Source organism: Pteropus medius, unplaced genomic scaffold, assembly GCF_902729225.1.
Source record: "Pteropus medius unplaced genomic scaffold, Ma_sr-lr_union100, whole genome shotgun sequence".
Taxonomy (NCBI): Eukaryota; Metazoa; Chordata; class Mammalia; order Chiroptera; family Pteropodidae; genus Pteropus; species Pteropus medius.
In genome coordinates, this window is record NW_024354503.1 from 13,349,536 (window position 1) to 13,367,672 (window position 18,137).

Consider the following 18,137-nt stretch of genomic DNA (forward strand, 5'->3'; position numbering starts at 1 on the left):
TCTGCCTCCCTCCCTCCCTCTCTCCCCCTCCTTTCTTCCTCCCTTCCTCCTTTCCTCCATCCTCACCCTTCTCTTCCCATTCCCACTTTATTATGCATTTGTTCTGCAGCATTCCTCAGTGAGATGATATAAAGTTTAATCCAGCAAATAACCATCTCAAGGTGATGCAGTAGCTCAGATGTGTCCAGTGACGACAGATGTGCTCTCACTTCCCACAGAAAAAGACTGGTGTGTTTCTCCATGCTCTCAAAACAGATCTTATTGAAGACATGAGGCCACCAGTCCTTTAGAGCTGCACCTTGAAAAGCATCGTGTGTCTGACATACAACATGTGTCTGCAGCCTCGGCAAAATTCACTCCAGATTTCACAGCCACTGCACCCAGCGCTGGATGAGGGGCCATTATATGAATCAGCAGCAGCTCCCAGCAGTAATCAGAGAAGCATAACACAGTATTAGAGGAGGATTTTTTCTTTCCCATCAAGATTGTGGTTTGCTTATTTTCAAACAGTTATTGATACTTCCAAATGGCAGTCACTAAATGACAGGTTTCGTTTAGATGATTATCAAAAATGAAACTAGCAGAGTTGAGGCTGTAATTCTTTTTCTTAATTGCCAAAGAAAATTTGCATTATAAGTATTTGGACATGCATGAGGTTATAAATACTTATTTATACCTACAAAAACTAAGTGTTGGATGCCATTTGTTTTTTCAACAGCATAACTATATCTAGATTTTTTTCACGAATGTAATTTTCACATTTGTGGGTAAGATCACTCCAACATGGCCTTTCGAATTACGAATAAGAGGTTAAATTATGTTTCTTCTGATCTGATTTTTTTATGAAGTCTATTTTATTACATTCTAATTCTTTGAAAATCGGGTGACAAAAAGTCACTTGAATCTGTATATAACCCTATAAACTATGAACCCTTGTAGCCCAGGCTTGGTGCAGTGCTGTATTAAAAGCAATTCAACAGAAACACGAAGGTAATTTAAAGTGCAACGTAAACCTTTTTGTTGCTGTTGTTCTTTTTCAGAAAACTCCAAATTGAGGCAGGGGTGGAGGACACATGTTTAACATAGCGAAACAACGTTCAAACCCTTGTTATGGACTGAATTGTATTCCTCAAAAGTTCCTGTGCTGAAGCTCTAACCCCAGGTGTCACTGTACAGGCACGTTTTGTTTTATTGTACTTCTCTCCGCTGTGCTTTGCAGATACTGCATTTTTTACAGATTTGAAGGCAAGACTTTCCATCAGCAAAAAAAAAGACTACAACTTGCTGAAGGCCAAGATGACAATTAACATTTTTTAGCCATAAAACATTTTTTAATTAAGGTATATTTTTATACACATCATAGACTACAGTATAGTGCAAACATAACTTTTACATATACTGGGAAACCAAAAAATTTGTGTGACTCGCTTTATATGGTCTGGAACCAAACCCACAATATCTATGAGGTATGCCTGTATTTGCAGATGGAGTCTTTAAAGAAATAATTAAGTTTAAATAAGGTCATAGGTTTGGCCCTGATCCAATATGACTGGTGTCCTTATAAGAAGAGGCTAGATCCCAGAAATGCGTGCGTGCAGAGAAAAGGCCATGTGAGGATACAGTGAGAAGACCACCATCTGCAAGTCAAGAAGAAAGGCCTCGGTAGAAACCAAACCAGCTGACACTTTGATCTTGGACTTCCAGTCTCCAGAAGTACGAGAAAATAAATTGCGGTTGTTTAAAATCCATCCAGTCTGTGACATTCTATAATGGCAGCCCTGGCAAACTAACATAACCCTCTTTAGATAGCTTTCACACTTACTCTCCCCGTTAAACCTATCAGTGGCTCTAACCCCCAAAACCTATTTACTACTTCTCTCTCTATGGCTGTCAAATGCCTACTTGTTGCCCGTTTTCATTATGCTCCTCCTTCTCCCCTCTGTGGCTCAGCTCTTTCTGATATATATTTTCTGGGCCCACCTGGCTGCTTTAACCTTTTGTCTTTGTCTTTTCGCATCTTAATCTGCCTAATATAAGAGATTCCAGAAAATTAAAAGCCTCCTCCAAGAGACAGATGAGGAGAGAGGCTGTGAGTATTATAATCTGCTGTTCTTGTTATACATCAAGATTATAACATAGAAGTAGCTAGGACAAGAAAAAAAGGGATGAGGGTCAAAAAGACAGAAATGTAAATAGCAACACTGTTTACATGATGTCAAAAGTTTAGTACAAAAGATTATTTCTTGCCCTTAAAAAAACAATCTAAATGTTTGACTAATATGTTTGCCATACTGACAAAACTGATCTAAAGCCTCGACATCCTGTCTACCTGGTCAGAAATGAATGTCAAGGTGCCCTGGTTAAAATGGTGTGTGCAAATCTCATCACCAGGCTCTTCTCCAGGTGAAAGCAGAAGCGAAGTAAACCTCATTTGGCCATCCCTAAGAGAAGAGAAATGAGAGAGGAGGAAGGGAACTGGAAATGCTCGATGGAACAAGGAAAATTTCAAAAGCACCAATAGAATCTGACTTTTGTTTTAGAACTGGCTTGTTTACGACTGACAACCAAAATATTTAGAAATGTAATGGGGAGACAAGGTCACCACCAACTCCAACAAATTCTATTAGTCAGCGAAGTGCCTGTAAGTCTGAATTCAGACATCTGCTGTGATGATGACAGCATCACAATTTACAATGCACTCTTCACCTTCGAAGCCCTTTCCCCAGCATGAACTAATGAGTCCTCACAACACTTTTGTTGGAGAGGTGTGATTTTATCTGTCTTTGAGAGAGGGGTTGGAGTGGCCCAAATAGGGCTTCACCTTCCCCAGGCCTGAGAGAGGCCTCCTGGAGATATAAATTCTCTGCTAATTTTTGGTCTGCTAAGGCTGCCCCAGCTCTCCAAGGACATCAGATTAACTGGCTTTCCCTGGTGAAGGAGCCATCTAGACAGGAGGTCACCAGCTTAAGGCTGCCACTCACTCCCCCAGAACTGAAAGACACAGTTCCTGTCCCTCATGGGTGATGAAAGCTCATTTTCAGCAATGTGTGCTGGCTTTGTCCAGTGTTGACTTAGCTAATCTGTAACTGGGATTCCCAGAATTCCCTCCCCTCTATGGTTCCTGCCCAGGGTTGACCACAAGAGTACTTTGGAGTGGGATTTAGGAGGTGGAAACGAAGCAGCCTCCATTACACCGGGAATGTGGTGGAGGTCTCTAAGCACCTCTGGGGCTTGTACCTGTTGCCACAAGTTCACTAGCTCACCTTGTTGGAGGACAACAGAGCTGAATCTGAAGCTCTTGCAGATCCTGTAGGATCTCCTTTAAAGCTTCTCTGAGTCCTGAGCCAGACATGCAGACAGTTTCATGAAGAAGGGCATCTGCTTCTGCAGGTCCTCCATATCATTAAGGTTAGAGGTGATGATTGACACACGTAAGTTCCAGTTTTCGTGGGCTTCTTGAAGGTGTGTTCCAATTTGTCTTGGGCTCTCCTCCACTTCACATCTAAGCTTTTCCTTCCAGGTGTTGATATTGACCTGCAGTGACTTCAAGTCCATCACCAGATACAGAGGTGACAGCCTTCCATAGATTTCTTCACCAGATCCCACAAATGTATAAGATGTAATCTCTATGGAAAATCTCTTATTTACCATATCACTCACAGTGGTTTGGCTTCCCTGACCAAAACCCTAAGTGACCAAAACCCTAACTGAGCATTTGACTCATAGAACTTCCAAACGAAATGGGGCCCTCTCATCCTCTGGAAACCTATGAGTCACGTAAGATGATGTCCACAATCCGACGGGTCTCCCAGTTTTCCCCATTTCTCTCTTGTAAGTTTGCTTGGCCTCTTTGCCTTTGAACCAGGACTTGGGAGACCTGTAAATCTGGATTCTAACCCAAGGGAGCATTTCCAGTCCTCTTTTCTCCCTTGTACTCATTCCCATCCCACCGGTGAGAGCAAATGAAGACACAACACAGTGCACCAGCCTATGGTTGCAGGTCAAGTGTTTATTTAATGAGGAGTTGTCAAAAGGTGCTCCACTCATGTAGCTGTCACTCTCAACTGTGAGGCTAGTTTTCAGGGTGTAGCGCCTTCAGTAAGCAGTCTACATATTTTCTAAGAAAGGACAAATATGGAAGAAAGAGAGAAATGGTTTAGCACAACCCTCCCAAGGGGCCACCATTTTTCTAAGGTGAGTACAGCCATACTCCTCAAATCCACACCATAAGGACAGTTGGAGAAGTTTATGGATAGAATAGATGCTATACCAGTCATTTGCTTGTTTGCCTCAGATCCATTTCCCACCATTTCTTTGCTCTTCTCTGTATTCAAAGGGGATGACCGTAGGAAACTGCCCAGGCTCCCTTGACTACTGTTTTCTGCTTAGTTTGACCAATGAGACACACAGGCAAGAGAATGGAGAATTGGCGGGAAAGAGAAGCCAGGTGTTCACCTCCGACTCACCCTGTACTTGGGGCTGAGTCTTCTCCAGCCAGCGCACCACCGTTGGACTTCCCCTAGAACCAGATTCCAGCAGGCAGTTCAGGCTCTTGGGCTCAGGTCACACTTCTGTTTTTCCAGCCCTAGAGGGAGTAGTGGCTTCTGCAATTGCTAATCTTGGGGTTGCTGTGCCTTTCATGGTTGGTCTTGCGACTCTTCTAAAAACCTTCATAACTGATTTCCCATATTAAAATTCTTCTGTTAAATTACTTCACATGGGTTTTGTGTTTTCATGAGATACCCTGGCTGATACAGATGCTCTCAACCCTGGGGATTAGAATTTGCTAAAACTGACTTCCCTCCAAGATTTCTAAGCTTCCTGAGCTAGCATCGTTTTTTGAAAAATTACTTGCAGACAACAATACACAAAGTGTTGCAGAAAAGGAAAGGGGGTGATAACTCTGCAGCCAGCCTTTGGGGATGGGAGGTATGGAATTAATTCAAGTCTTACTGCTAACCCAACAAGAGCAGACCTGTTCTAGAGAAGATTCCAAGGGATAGCGATGGGTTTCTACTCACAGTAATGGGTTTCCACACTGTCTTACCCAAATTTCACATCTTTTGTATATTCGCCAGCATACTATCTGCTAGACCCTGGGATATACAATGACTAAAAATGCTACTGACCTCAAGGAACTTCCAGTCTAGTAGTCTAGTGTGATCATGCTCAGCCCAGTTCTAAGATCAGCCCTTGCCATTAGCCCCACTGGACTGAGTCTGGGGTACTGGCTTAGAATGACCTGCTCCAATCAAACCAGCCAGTTAAATTCATCATAGAATATAATCTTTGAAATCACTTGGGTAGACATGTTCATAAAAATAAAGCCAGGGCTCTTCAGGTTTATTCTCACAGCAATACCTAGCACAAAGGTCATTCAGACAGGGAAGGCAGCAACATGTACCCCCATAGAGAACATATTCTCCCTCTCAAAGTTCAGAGCCCAGTCTCTTCCCGGGTTGAACACTCTGATGGTTCATTTCACTGTACTGTATGCCCTGACCACATATCTATCTAACCTAATAAACCTTTAAGGGTGGCCTTATTCTACGTGTTCAGAACATCTTCTCTCTTCCTAATCCTCCAAGCCAGACGTTGACCCTGCCAGTCTTTAATTTACTCTCTATCATGACTCCACCTCTTCCTTCCTAAACAGCTGTGTATCTTTCTTCAGCACCTGAGGAAGGCCTTCAATAAGCATCTGCTCGTTGAATGAATGGTTGCATGGATGCGCAGTTGGTTAGTTTAGAGTGAGAAGTAATCACTGATGTGTTAATGAGCTGTCTACAAAACACTGGTTTAGAAATCATGCTTTAAATGCAGTAACACATCCACTCTCAATCATCATTGGAGTTGTATGCCAGAAATAAGACTTACAAGAAATAATGCTGAAACCCTACCCCTAGGCACAGACCAGGACCAGGGTGTGCAGAGGCAGGCTGGCTGCAGGGACCAAACCTGCAAAACCAGTTTTATCCTAAGATTCGGCCAATTCTAGAAAATCAAGATTTCTAAGGAAATGTTTGAAGCATTCATTTTCCAAAGTCCCCCCAAGAAGTTGGCTCTGTGTGGATCTAATATTTTAAAATCTTCCACTGGTACTCGCAGTTGCATAAAATGTAGATCACAACAGATTACGGGCAGACAGTTCCTTCACTTACCTTTCCCAAAGTGGCCTACAGACCCAACACCAACAGACAAAAGTTAGAGGCCGCAAGACGGTGTCTGTTAATAGCTATAAAACTCTCCCTTTCCCCAGACCTCAAACCTTGGTCTCTAGCTCATTAAAGGCAGACGGTAGACTCCCCTGAGGCCCAGACTTGTGCCCAGCCTACTAGAAACAATCAGGAAGCCAGAATTGACTCAGCTCCTACTTTAGAACGAGGATGACTTTTCCACCAGCCAGTGCTGTTGTTCTGAGGTACCCAACCATCTGGGCTCCTGGCCCTGCTTGCCTTGATCTCCAAGGCATGTTAGCCCTGTCCTGCCATGACTAGACCACTGACTGGGACTCAGGCTTGCCCTTGACCCCTGAGAGCATAAAGCTCATCACTCTTGGCCTGCAGACCCACCCCTAATCTCAATTCCTGTTCTGTCTCTGCGTGTCTGGTCCCGACATGAGCCACCCACACCCCAATCTGCGAGTAGTTCTTCCCCAGGAGAAAAACAAAACACAAACCAATAAAAATCCTGGCTGAAGATTAGATAGCAGATTTGCAGTAACTTGGGCGCCATGCAGAATTAATATGGAGTGCTTTTTGCCATAAGATAAAATCACAGCACCCAAAGACAAGCCAAAAGGTGTCCTCCAACTGTCCCCCCACCCTGCTGAGACAGGGTGGCAAAGGCTTGCCCTCTCTCTGCCTTCTAGGCAGGAAGTCTTATATGGCTCTTGCATTCCATCCAAAAGACAAAAGAGGGGGTGGATTTCTCTGAACCCTCGCCAGGTCGCATTGAGGTGGGTGTTGGGTCTTTGGAAACCATCAGAATGAGTATGCTTCTGATTACGGGGTTCCCAAGACTCTGAGCCAGATTTTTTTTTTTTTTTAAGTACATACATTTTCTTTCTGGACCAGAGCCACGTTGCTCTGGCTATGTTAATCCCCCCAGTAGTCACAGTGCTTCCCAGGGCATCCAGGGAGTTGCTTGTTTTAGGGAAATCCTGTTAGTTTGAACTCTGTTCAAGAATGTGCCCAGTGTGCTTCAGCCCAGGAGCAAAGTGAATTTTGCCTGGAGAGTTAAAAGCACTTAGGTAGTTGGGGTCAGAAGCAAAGATGATAGTATAAGAATCTGAGGGGTCGTTTAGCTCAGCCCTGCAGTGCTGGGACCTGTGAACTTAGAGATGAACTAGCTACTGGAAGATTCTCAGGATGACCCGATTAATGAAAGCATCAGTTAATGCTGGCGTTGTGTGGTGTGGACGACTGCAAAGTGGGCTCTATTCCACCTCTTGTTCTAAGAACTTCCTCTCCCACTGAGTGCTCTGGGCCCTCGGTGTCTGACAGGCCCAGGATCTCGCAGGGCAATGCCTTTGCTGAAAGGGGAGTATGTTGCCCTTTCTAGACTTTTACCTCTTATTTTTCTGAGCCATTGAAATATGCCTGTCTTGTGTTTCCAGGCTGATGATAGGAGATGGTCACAACCCCTGTGTTTTCCAGCATAACCCTTAAAAATAACTACAGAAGGCCCCTTCTTATGGGACGGGAATCTTAAAAAGTGCCAGTTGTTTGCCTCCCTCACGCCAAAAACTCTCCACCTCTGAGTCAAGACTACTTAGAGATTCATGATGATGTCTATTAAAAAGCAAATCGACGAGGTAGCATAATATAGTGGGCAGAATGTGCCACTGGGAATCGGGGACTTCTGTCTCCCTCCTGGCTCTACCATTTGCTAGTTATGTAACCCTGGACAGTCACTTCACCTCCCTGGTCCCTTATGGGCCATGAAGGTCCCAAGGAATAATGGCAATTCACTAATTCAATGAAGTTACATAGTCCCTAAGGACTGCCTGTAGGAGGCAGGCTCTAAATATTTGATGAACAGATATGTTCCTGCCATAAATTAGCCTGCAGGAGAGTTGAGATCTTATACTTACACCTGTATATTCATTAGGTTCTTTCCTAATATTAGGTTTTACTAAATGGGGGTGTGGGGTGGGGAGGCAGAGAAAATAGGAGAAAGGGAGAGAGTGACGTAGAAAAAATGAGCCAGAACATAAAACATGCCATCAAGAAAAGAGAAAAAAAGGCAGAAAGGAAAGCAGAGGTAGTAGTGCTGAGGTGAAAGTGAGCCTCCTTCACAATTTTGCTCAACTGTTCTTCCCCTTCCCGGAACTCGGTTAAAAGGGACCAGACCAGATGGCATGTGGCCCAGCAGTGAATCAAGCTAACGGCAATGTTCTGAATTTGAATCCAGACTCTACCTCTCATTTTAGGGAAGTTGTTTAGCCTTTCTATGCCTTGACTTCCTCCTTCGTAGAAGGAGGTTAACATTGGTACCTTCCTCAGTGGGTTATTTTTAGGACCAAAAACAGCAGTGCGAGTTAAGCTCTGCCCTAACACTGCATGGTAAGCCTTCCTCACTGAAGACTCACTCTGTGTAGGCTGTTGTTAGTATTAGGGCGGAATACGAATGACCTGAACTCCAGGCAGGTGTCTAGAGAAGGAAGTACTCCTTAAATAGGAGGACGAATGTGCTGAGGGTTGCAAAGACCCTTGAGTTGCACCATATAAAACGAGAAAATGAACACGGTTCAATGAACTGCATTAAGGACATGCGTGAGACCTATTTATAAACCTCGGGTAATCCATAGGCACCAAGTTACCAGCGCTCTGAGCACATCCACGGCTACATGTCAGGTCACATTTATAGCATGGGACTCACTCCTGCAAGTGAGGCGCTATCCCTATGCCGCATCCTGAAATTTGATGATTCTTGACCAGTGAGTTATTTTTGGCTAAGAATGAACAGATAGAACAAAGCTCTTCACGAGGTAAATTGTCATCTGAGGCCTGGGGATTCCACCCCGCTCAGAGGACACGAGGATGGGAGGGTCGCGGGTGATTTCTTCTCAAACTACCACGTGGGATTTTTATCGCTGATGATAATGATGTGAACTCAAGGCTACAGCAACTTAATGAGCTACTAGGGAGGAAAGAATTTGAGTGTGGAAGAAAAATTATATAACAGATATTTTTGAAATAGTCCATAGAATTCTTTTCTGAAGAACTAATTGAATAAAATCCAAAGTCTTTAAAATGGCTTCGCCGTTCCACGTGATCAAATTCCTTCACTGAAGGCCTCTTCCATCACTCTTTTCCTTAATCTCTGGATTTTCCTCAATCATCACCAAGCTCACGCCCTCTTTAACTTGCTGTACCCTGTTTTCGGGAAATTCTCCTCAGATAGGCTCCCTCACTTCATTTAGGTCTCAATCCAAACATCGCCTTAACTGCAAACTCCCTCTGACTCTGCAATTTACAGGAGCACTGCTAACTGTCTCTTTCCCTTACTCCGCTCGATTTCTTTTTATAGCACTTAGCACCACCTTACATATTGATATGAGAGTGGGGACTTTTTAAATTTTTACTTAGGCTCATCATAGTATCCATATGCAGTGCCTGGCACATGGTAGGCACTCAATAACTACTTCTCAAATGAATGTATGAATGAATTTGTTGAATGGATGAATGTTTGAATGGAGATGTGGTTAGGTGGCAGAAACTTTAAGTGACTCTTAGAAAAAGCTGTAAGATCGTCATCCTACATGTCTTGTTTTACAAAAGAGAACACAAAATAGAAGATTTAGCCTTGGCTGTAATCAACTTATATTTTCATTTAGTTCCAAATACCTGAATTTCTCTTTCAATTCTTTGTTGTGTTTCGAAAAGCCCTGGATCAAGATGAGGAGCGTGAAGTTCAAACTTGATTCGGTCACATGGTCTGGGACAAGACTCATGGCATCCCTGGAATCTGAATTTCCTCCTTTATGAAGCAGCGCTAGAGACAACATCTTCAAAGGGTGGTGGGTGGTGAGGATTAAGTGTGCAAAAGTGCTCGGAACAGCACAGTGAGAAGTAAATGGGAGTGGTGGGTGCTAATGCTATATTGTAAAACAAGGAAGGTGGCCTTCTTTTGAAAATGTGATATTCAACACATTGCAAGGAGGCAGGGACTACTGTCAGGGCTACCTCTAAGGGAGCGTTTTTTACAGCTATGGATCTTCACTCATTTGTGGGCCATGACATCAATTTGATGGAATAAAGCAAAGTTTTATGCAATAAATGAAAAAGAATAGAAAATAAGATATTTCGTAAAACGTTTATTTTCATTTTGTGGATGTGTTTGTAATGTCACAATATAAAATAAAGGTTTCGCTGTAAGTCTCTGTTAAAAGCGTTGAAAATTACTGAGTTAGAAGAATCTATCCTAGTCCTGATTTTGGATGATGGAGTCCTGAACTGAAGCGGAAATTATGAGAGAAAGAACAACAATAATAATAACAATTGTTATTATCTCATGTAATCCTCACCATAACCCTGTGGGGTATTTCTTATGTTATCCTGATTTTTCAGAGACTGAACTCAAGCCACACAGCAAATTAATGGAAGAGCCTGATCCCAACCCAATTTGTGTTCTTGGTTTTTCTGCCTACTCCAGATCCTACAGTCCTAAGACTAAGCTATATGCCTCCTCTCTGAGGCAGCAAAGGGTGGTGGCAAACTAATGGAAAGAACAGTCAGTATTGACACTAAGGCTTCAGTCCTAAGTGGCTGAGAGAATGCTTATACAAATGTTGAAAATGGGCACAAGAACAGAGTAAATTAGTTTGTGCAGTGGAGTGGGAAAAACCTAAAATCAAATGATGGGGGAACACCCAAAAGACTAATTTTCAAGTAAAAAAAGAATTACAAGCCCTCGGTAGATATCATGGGGCTTTGGATTGGCACATCTTTGGATCAGAACCAGCACCTTCCTTCCCATGCAAAAGACACTTCCCAGACACTAGGAGGGCTAACTGGATCTTGTCAACATTGCACTTGCTCTATCGTGGGGCCAATGTCCTACTGACACATTTGGATTGTAAGGGGCCATCAGCCCTTCCCTGTGAGCACATGTCCTCACCCTCTCTGAATTGTAGTCCTGCACTCAGAGGCCAATGAACGTGCTAAAGAGTTGTTTCCTGTTCTGCAGCTTCAGTCTCTAAGGGCCTCTCACACCTCCGCTAACTCCATCCCCACCAGGCTGAAAAGAATTCCCTGAAGCTCTGGCTTGCCTCTGTGATGATCTCTTCTGCATATCTCATCCAAATTTCTCCTGCTAATGTGTGAGCCCCGGTGCTTTCAAAAGACTTGGCCTGCAGAAAAAATGCTGATTGGGGCAACCATATGTTAAGCATCTAAAGTGAAAGTCAGCCTCATGCCGAAAGTGAACATTAAGGCTCATATATCAACAAGGAGTCAACAAAATGTCACAAAAATGTTTTTTAAAAATGACTGCACCGATACTGATGTGAAGAGACTTAAGCTGTTGGATGACTTCTCTTCCTCCTCAGTCCAGGTAGCCCTCAGAGGTGAGACATATAGCTAATGATTAAGGCTGTGGGATCTGGAGTCAGAAAGATAAGCAACAACAATAATAACAAAATATATCAATGGCTAAACTGTTAGCCTAGGTCATTCCTATTTATCATTATGATTTATGATTATTCTGCAAGGTAAACTGAGTAACAGTCCTTCTAAAGATCACCATGTTCTAGTTTTCCAGAACCTGTGAATGTTACCTTATATGGCCAAAAATGACTTTGCGGGTGTTAGATATTCTTGAGATGGGGAGATTATCCTGGATTATCCAAGTGGGTCCTAAATATAACCACAACTGCCTTCATAAATAAAGAGGCAGAAGGATATTTGACAAAACAAAAGAGAGGCAGAAATTGGCATGATGTGATTAAAAGCAGGGAATGTTGGCAACACCAGAATGTAGAAGAAGCAAGGGACAGGTCCTCACCGAGAGCCTCTTTAAAGGGCACATTCCTGCTGATACCTTGACTTCAGCCCAGCAATACTGATTTCTAACTTCTGGTCTCCAGAACTATGAGGAATAAATTGCTGCTGCTTAAACCACTAAATCGATGGTAATTTATTACAACAGCCATAAGAAACTAACACAGTCCAGAACACAGAGATACAAAAATGCCTAGCACAATGAATGTTACATAGTAGACATTCAATAAATGTTTGTTTCTTGTTTACATGCCTTTCTCTAGCCCTTCCTTCCTTCTTATGCCTTCTATTTTCTCATCCTCTTTTTTAAAAATGCCGATCTGCAAGGCATAGAGAAAAGAGCACAGGCTTTGGATCCTCAGCTCAAATTACACCACTACTCATTAGTTGAGAAAACTTAGGCTAGTCATGTAACGTACCTCAGTTTTCACATCTGCAAAATGGAGATAATGCCACTTATTATGTAGGGTTCTCGTGAAAAGCAAAGGACATAAAATATGTCAATCTCGATACCGTTGGTCTGCAGTACCCTTTTACCTTGAAAATTAAACTTTGAATATTTGAGAGTGGGAGGGGAGGAAGAAAAGAAAATAAAGATAGTAGTATCAAACATAACTATTTAAACAGTGCTGATAGTTAAGGGCGATGGTTTCCTCTATAGGCATTTGCCACAGAGAGCATATAAGATGAAGGATATGAACCTGCTGTTCCTTCTGTGGCCTCTGGCCTCAGGTACTTCTAATAAGTGCACGTTTTGTGTGCAAGTCCAACATTCGAAGATACACTTTTTTTTTCCCATAGATATAAACACAAGCCCACTTCTTCATCTGGTGCTTAACCAAAAAACTAGCTATATGATCCAATATAGAGGGAAATCACCTGAATGCACTCCAGTCTCCAACATGGGGCCTATCTATGGGATTTTCAACAATAATTTTCAATATGTATGGTGTACACCTTACAGCTGACTTTGGAACATGGACCCAAATGAGCTGTGACTGCACTGTACTGACTAGTCATTATCCTCCCACACAGGTATGCACTTGGCTTGCCAGCCCTTTCCTTTCACTCCTTCAGGGAACCAACCCTCACTGAGCTCCCAGAGGCGCCAAAGGCTACTGGCTTACCGGTTTTCCAGCAACACTATAGTTCTGGAACAATTCTCATGCTTGTATCTTACCTTCATTGCATAACTTCAATGCAAAGTTGTAAAGAAGTCGTCAAGGGGCATAAAAATTCCCCTAAGTTAGAGAATGTAGAAAGCACTAAAAATTCATGAGACTTATCAAATACCAAGTTACTGCTCCTTGCTCTCAGCAATTCCCTCAAAAAAGACATGCATATTTATAGAACACGTCTTCCTACAGCATCTCCCACTTCAAAAGTAATTTTTTAAATTGCAGCAGAACTTAATGCTAAACAACCACGTTTGCATCCAATAGCTTTTTGGGAGGTTATATAAAACAGATAAGCAGCTCTTTTGGAGTCATAACATAGCAAAACCCTAGTCATACCACTGAAAAAAGAAAACCTGAAATTTACCCCACCCGCCTTAAAACGGGAGTCTCTCAGGAAAAAAAAAAAAAAAAGGTCTCAGGCATCTTTAAATATCTCCCTGTATTTAATTTCACTGAAAACCACGCTTCTGGCCCCACTGTGCCTGCAGCCTTCTCATTACCTCCGGCAATTTACATTGCTTCTTTTTTGAACTCTGAATTCCCGGACAGAGTTGAATGTGGTGCGGCAAATTAGTGAATCATAAAAATTAGAGCTGGAAAAGGCCTCTGGGGTCATAGGGTTATCCTCTGCCAATTCTAGATGGTTCTCTGTGGTTTATTCCTGAGTGCTTTGTTCAAACTGGTTTTAAGTCAACAATACATCCCACAAGGAGGGGGAGAAAAAGAACAACAACAAAAAAATGTCTCTTGCCTATCCATTTCCCTAGCCAGCCCAACCCAGGAGAGGGAAGCCTGGGGGCACTGGGAAGGGAGGGATGAATCATGGGATATGAGGGCTGGAAGGGACTTCAGAGGGCATCTAGTCCAACATCGAATTTCACAAATAAGGAAAATGAGGTTCAGAGAGTTTAATGCACAATCTCACAAGGATTACATGAGACCTATGACAAGGGAGCAGGGCCTGGTACATCAACGGTACTTGACGAATATAGGTTCGCTTTCTTCCTCAGATCATTTTCTGTCTTGTATTAGAGTTTGGTGTACGCACATATGAAACCGTGGCTTGTAAACTCCTTGAAAGTAGAGCCTCTATTTTATTTATTTTTATATCCCCCACATCGCCTAGATCAGGTCCTTGCACATTGAGGATGGCTCAGTGTGTGCTGGTCATGGTGAAAAAAGTTACTACAAAATGGTCTTTCTTCCTTATATAAATCTCACTAGCTTGTATCCACGTGTGTCCCTGCCCCCTAGGAACAATGGGTGTACATTACAGGAAGGTGGGTTTAAGGTCGACTTCAGTAGAGCTTTCTATGAACTCCACCTGAAATGGACTGGGCCACCATGGGAGGTGTGTCAGGCAAAGCTGGACACTGGACAGAGACATAAAGGAGGGGACTCAGGCATCCGATTTAGGTTTAGAATATTGACCTCTGAGGTCCCATCCCACTTTCAAGTTTTTCGACGCTACGATATAAAAGAGCTTTATTTCCAAATGCACATAAGGTTTCAACTAGTCGAATCCCTTAAAAGTCAAAGCCCTCTAAAGACAGAGCCTCATAGTCTCTCACCCTTATAAATCAAAGACATCAAAATATGGCATAGGGAAAGAGTTGTCCCCAAAGTTTTCTCCTAAATGCACCTCTTGATCTAGCTTAGAGACTTCAAAAGTTATCCTCTAATACACTTTTTAAAACCTCATTTAACATAGTCTAAAGTGAAATTGGTTCTGTGAGTTAGTTTGGCAGAGAGATGAAATCACATCAAATCTATATTCATTATAGACATCCCATATGTCATCTGCGAGGATGAATGGGGGCTCTCGTGTGGGAGGAAGGGTACTTCAACAGAAAAACTCCAGGGTTTACAGAGACCTGTCTGCTGCCTTCCTGTTTCGCCTCCTTTTAATTGATTCATCCCCAGATGCTGGGCAGCCAGGGACATTTGGCCATTCCAGCTGAAACCCTTTCATGCTTAACACCTCTCTTCCCACTCTTAGCACCAGCCTTCGCGACGTGTTTTCATTCTTATGTGTTTTTTAAACTAACTTTTAAAACTGGGAATGTCGTTGTGGGAAAAATTAGAAAATGCGGGGCAAGGAAAAGAAAAACTCCCTCCTCTTGGAGAGAATCATTATGAATATTTAGTATATAAGGTTTAAAGCTTTCTTTCTCCCTCCTGGTTCTCCAGCAAGGAGAGAGAGGGTAGTTAGAGAATAACTATTACCAAGGCTCCACTGAGAGTCAACTATAACTTCTAGATCTTAACCTCACGCTTGAACACTCACCACAGAAAAGAAAAGTAGGAATGAGTGGGGAAAAGTTACAAAAATGATACAGGCTGTTTCAAAAATAGCCTCCCCTTCTTGGGAATGGGGGAGGGAGAAGGAACAGGAATGGCCTTTTGACTTAAACTATTCAGACGTCCAATCGTTATCATCATAGCTAGCATTTATTGAACATTTACAATGTGCCAGGCATCTTTCATCTCATTGAGTCGACATCTTCTAGAGCCTTCTCAGGATGTGCTGATAAAGTTTTAACAACTGACAAATTTGGGGGGTAAGTTTCTGACTCGTAGCATTTCCCTTTCTCCGTGGTATAAACACTCCTACGAAGTTCAAGCCAAGACCCAGAGCTGGAAAGAGATGCTCAGGAGCACAGCATCACACAGTGTTTCTACCTTTCAAGCGTAATGGTCACAGGGCCAGGAGGGAGGGACGATCAGAATAATTAAGGGGGACAAAGGGAGCCTTCTGGAGTTATGGATACATCATACATACATCGTTGTGGTGACGGTTTCACGGGCATAGACATATGTGAAAACTTATCAAATTGTGACATGCATTTTATTGTCAATTACATCTTAAAAAGAAGAAAAGGAGGAGGGGGAGGAAAGGAACGAGAAAGAAGGAGAAGGAGAGGTGGCGGTCGTGGTAGCGGTGGTAGCAGCAGATGTTAGTGGTGGTAGTAATAGCAGCAGTAGTACTAGTAGTGCTAATAGTACTAATAGCAGTAGCAATGCAAGGCACAGTCCCTGCTCTTGGGGAACTTGCAGTAGAAATTATACAACCGAGATATACCATGGCTTTCCCTGTAAACAAACAAACGGATGGTGGCTCAAGAGTTTCTAAAGAACAAGGGCTTACGGACGACATTAATGGATGAAAATGGTGCCAGTACTTCTAGTAACTTATCTCGGAGCCAAGTTTGTATAGGAAACTGCTGGGTTTTTTGATTGTTTATTTGGATGCTTTGTGGGTGCTTATGGAGATTATGGGACGGAGGCCAACGTCCCCTTGTGCCTCCTGATCTGCTGCTGCGGTCCCCTCTCTGCTAAGATTCCTAACAAGTGAACAAGATTGGTTCCCTTTAGGATCTGGTCCCATGTGGCCCAAACCCAGGGCCAGCCCCCAGCAGCTTTCCCACCTCTCTCTAGCACCTTCTCCTGCCTGTGCCCTCTGCAGTCCCTCCTGCTACCTTGTCTGAGTGCCTGGTGAAGAGCTCTGTTCTCGGCTGTTCCCAGTGAGGAAATAGTGCCTGGAAAATGCCTGTGCTGTTCTCGCCAGGACCTGAATTTTTATAGATCTGTAGAATAAAAATAAAAGAAAACTCAAAAGGATTCATTTCTAGAAGTGACATTTCAGTCTCCCTTGAGGCTTGTGGGACCTTTCCACGACCTGGGCAATCAATCATCTACAGTTACCTTTCACCTTTTGCGACTACGAGTCAGGAGACCTTTACTCTCTGGCCTGCTGGTAGAGGGAAACTGAGCTAATCTTTTGCCTCCCCTCGAACTGAACACTCAGGAAAGAGGAGGTAGTAGAAAAGCCTTGGAGACTTTGCTGCCTGTTACAAACACAGTTGTGCTGGCCTCCACTGAAGTTCTACCTGAGATAGAAAGTTCCAGACTGAGAAATGGGGGACAAACCCAATGTCCTGTGAAGGACACATTCCAGAGAGACTCTGCCTGCCAAAGGGTGACTTGGAATCTCCCTGGAACAGAATCCTTCTTCCTTCTAGGTAATGATGACTGGGCCAGGTTCGCTCTAGAAGGGGCTAGCGGTTGAGTTGGGAACTTGACTCAGAGCCCCCCACATTTTGAGATGGCACCGGTGAGCCCTGAAAGCCAGCCTCTCTGAAGTCCGATTCACCCGGGGTTGGCTGAGCCCCAAGTCAGAACCCAGTCAGAGACACAAAACAATACTGTTTGTAGAATTGTTTTAACTGTTCTTTAAATCCTTGGAAAATTTAACACAAGATCCGGAAATGTCAGTGGGAGGAACAGTAGAATTATTCTAACCCGACTGCTTCACTGACACAAACCTCTGCCCCTCATCCCTGAGAAATAGCTATCTAGTCTCCACCTGAATGCTTCCAATGACAGAGTCTTACTTTAAAACAAGCGCTAATTGTTAGAAAGCATTTCCTTATATGTACAGCTGTGAAGAAGAATGAGGAAGTTCTCTTTGTACTGATGTGGAAAAAAAACTCCAATACATACTATTCAGTAAAACAAAAATGGTGCCGAACAACACGTACGATATACTAACCACTTTAGGATTTTAAAAAATGAGAAAAATAAGAATCGATATTCATATCTGCTTATGTATGCATTAAAAATTCTCGGAAAGAATACGCAAGAAACTTTTTTAAACGAAGGGTTATGTAGCGAGGAAAGGGAAGAATGAAGCAGAGAGGAAAGAGAGTAGTGAGAGCTGACACGTATGTGAGATTTCCTGCAAGCCAGGTACTGTTCCAAGTGCCCTCACATGTACGAACTCATTCAATCCTCACAACACCTCTATGTCATTATCCCCAGATGAAACTGAGGTTCAGACGGACAAAGTGACTTGCCCAAGGCCCCAGGACTGGGATACAAACCCAGGCGGCATGGCTTCAGAGACTGTGCTCACAGAGACCGTGTCTCACTGTCCTCACCACAGCCCGCGGAT

General features: G+C 43.1%; 1 protein-coding gene across 3 annotated transcripts in view; it reads right to left on the reverse strand.

The window, feature by feature from the left end:
- The window catches only part of RUNX2 (RUNX family transcription factor 2), a 234,126-nt gene that overhangs the window by 37,350 nt on the left and 178,639 nt on the right, over window positions 1–18,137 (reverse strand). Inside the window, exon 6 of one of the 3 annotated variants that reach the window (XM_039854243.1) lies at window positions 4,530–4,585. The exons of the other annotated variants lie outside the window; for them this stretch is intronic. Coding sequence (XP_039710177.1) covers window positions 4,545–4,585 — 41 coding nt within the window. The 3' untranslated portion in view covers window positions 4,530–4,544. Of the gene's footprint in view, window positions 1–4,529; window positions 4,586–18,137 lie in introns of those variants that run through there. 3 annotated transcript variants of the gene reach the window in all.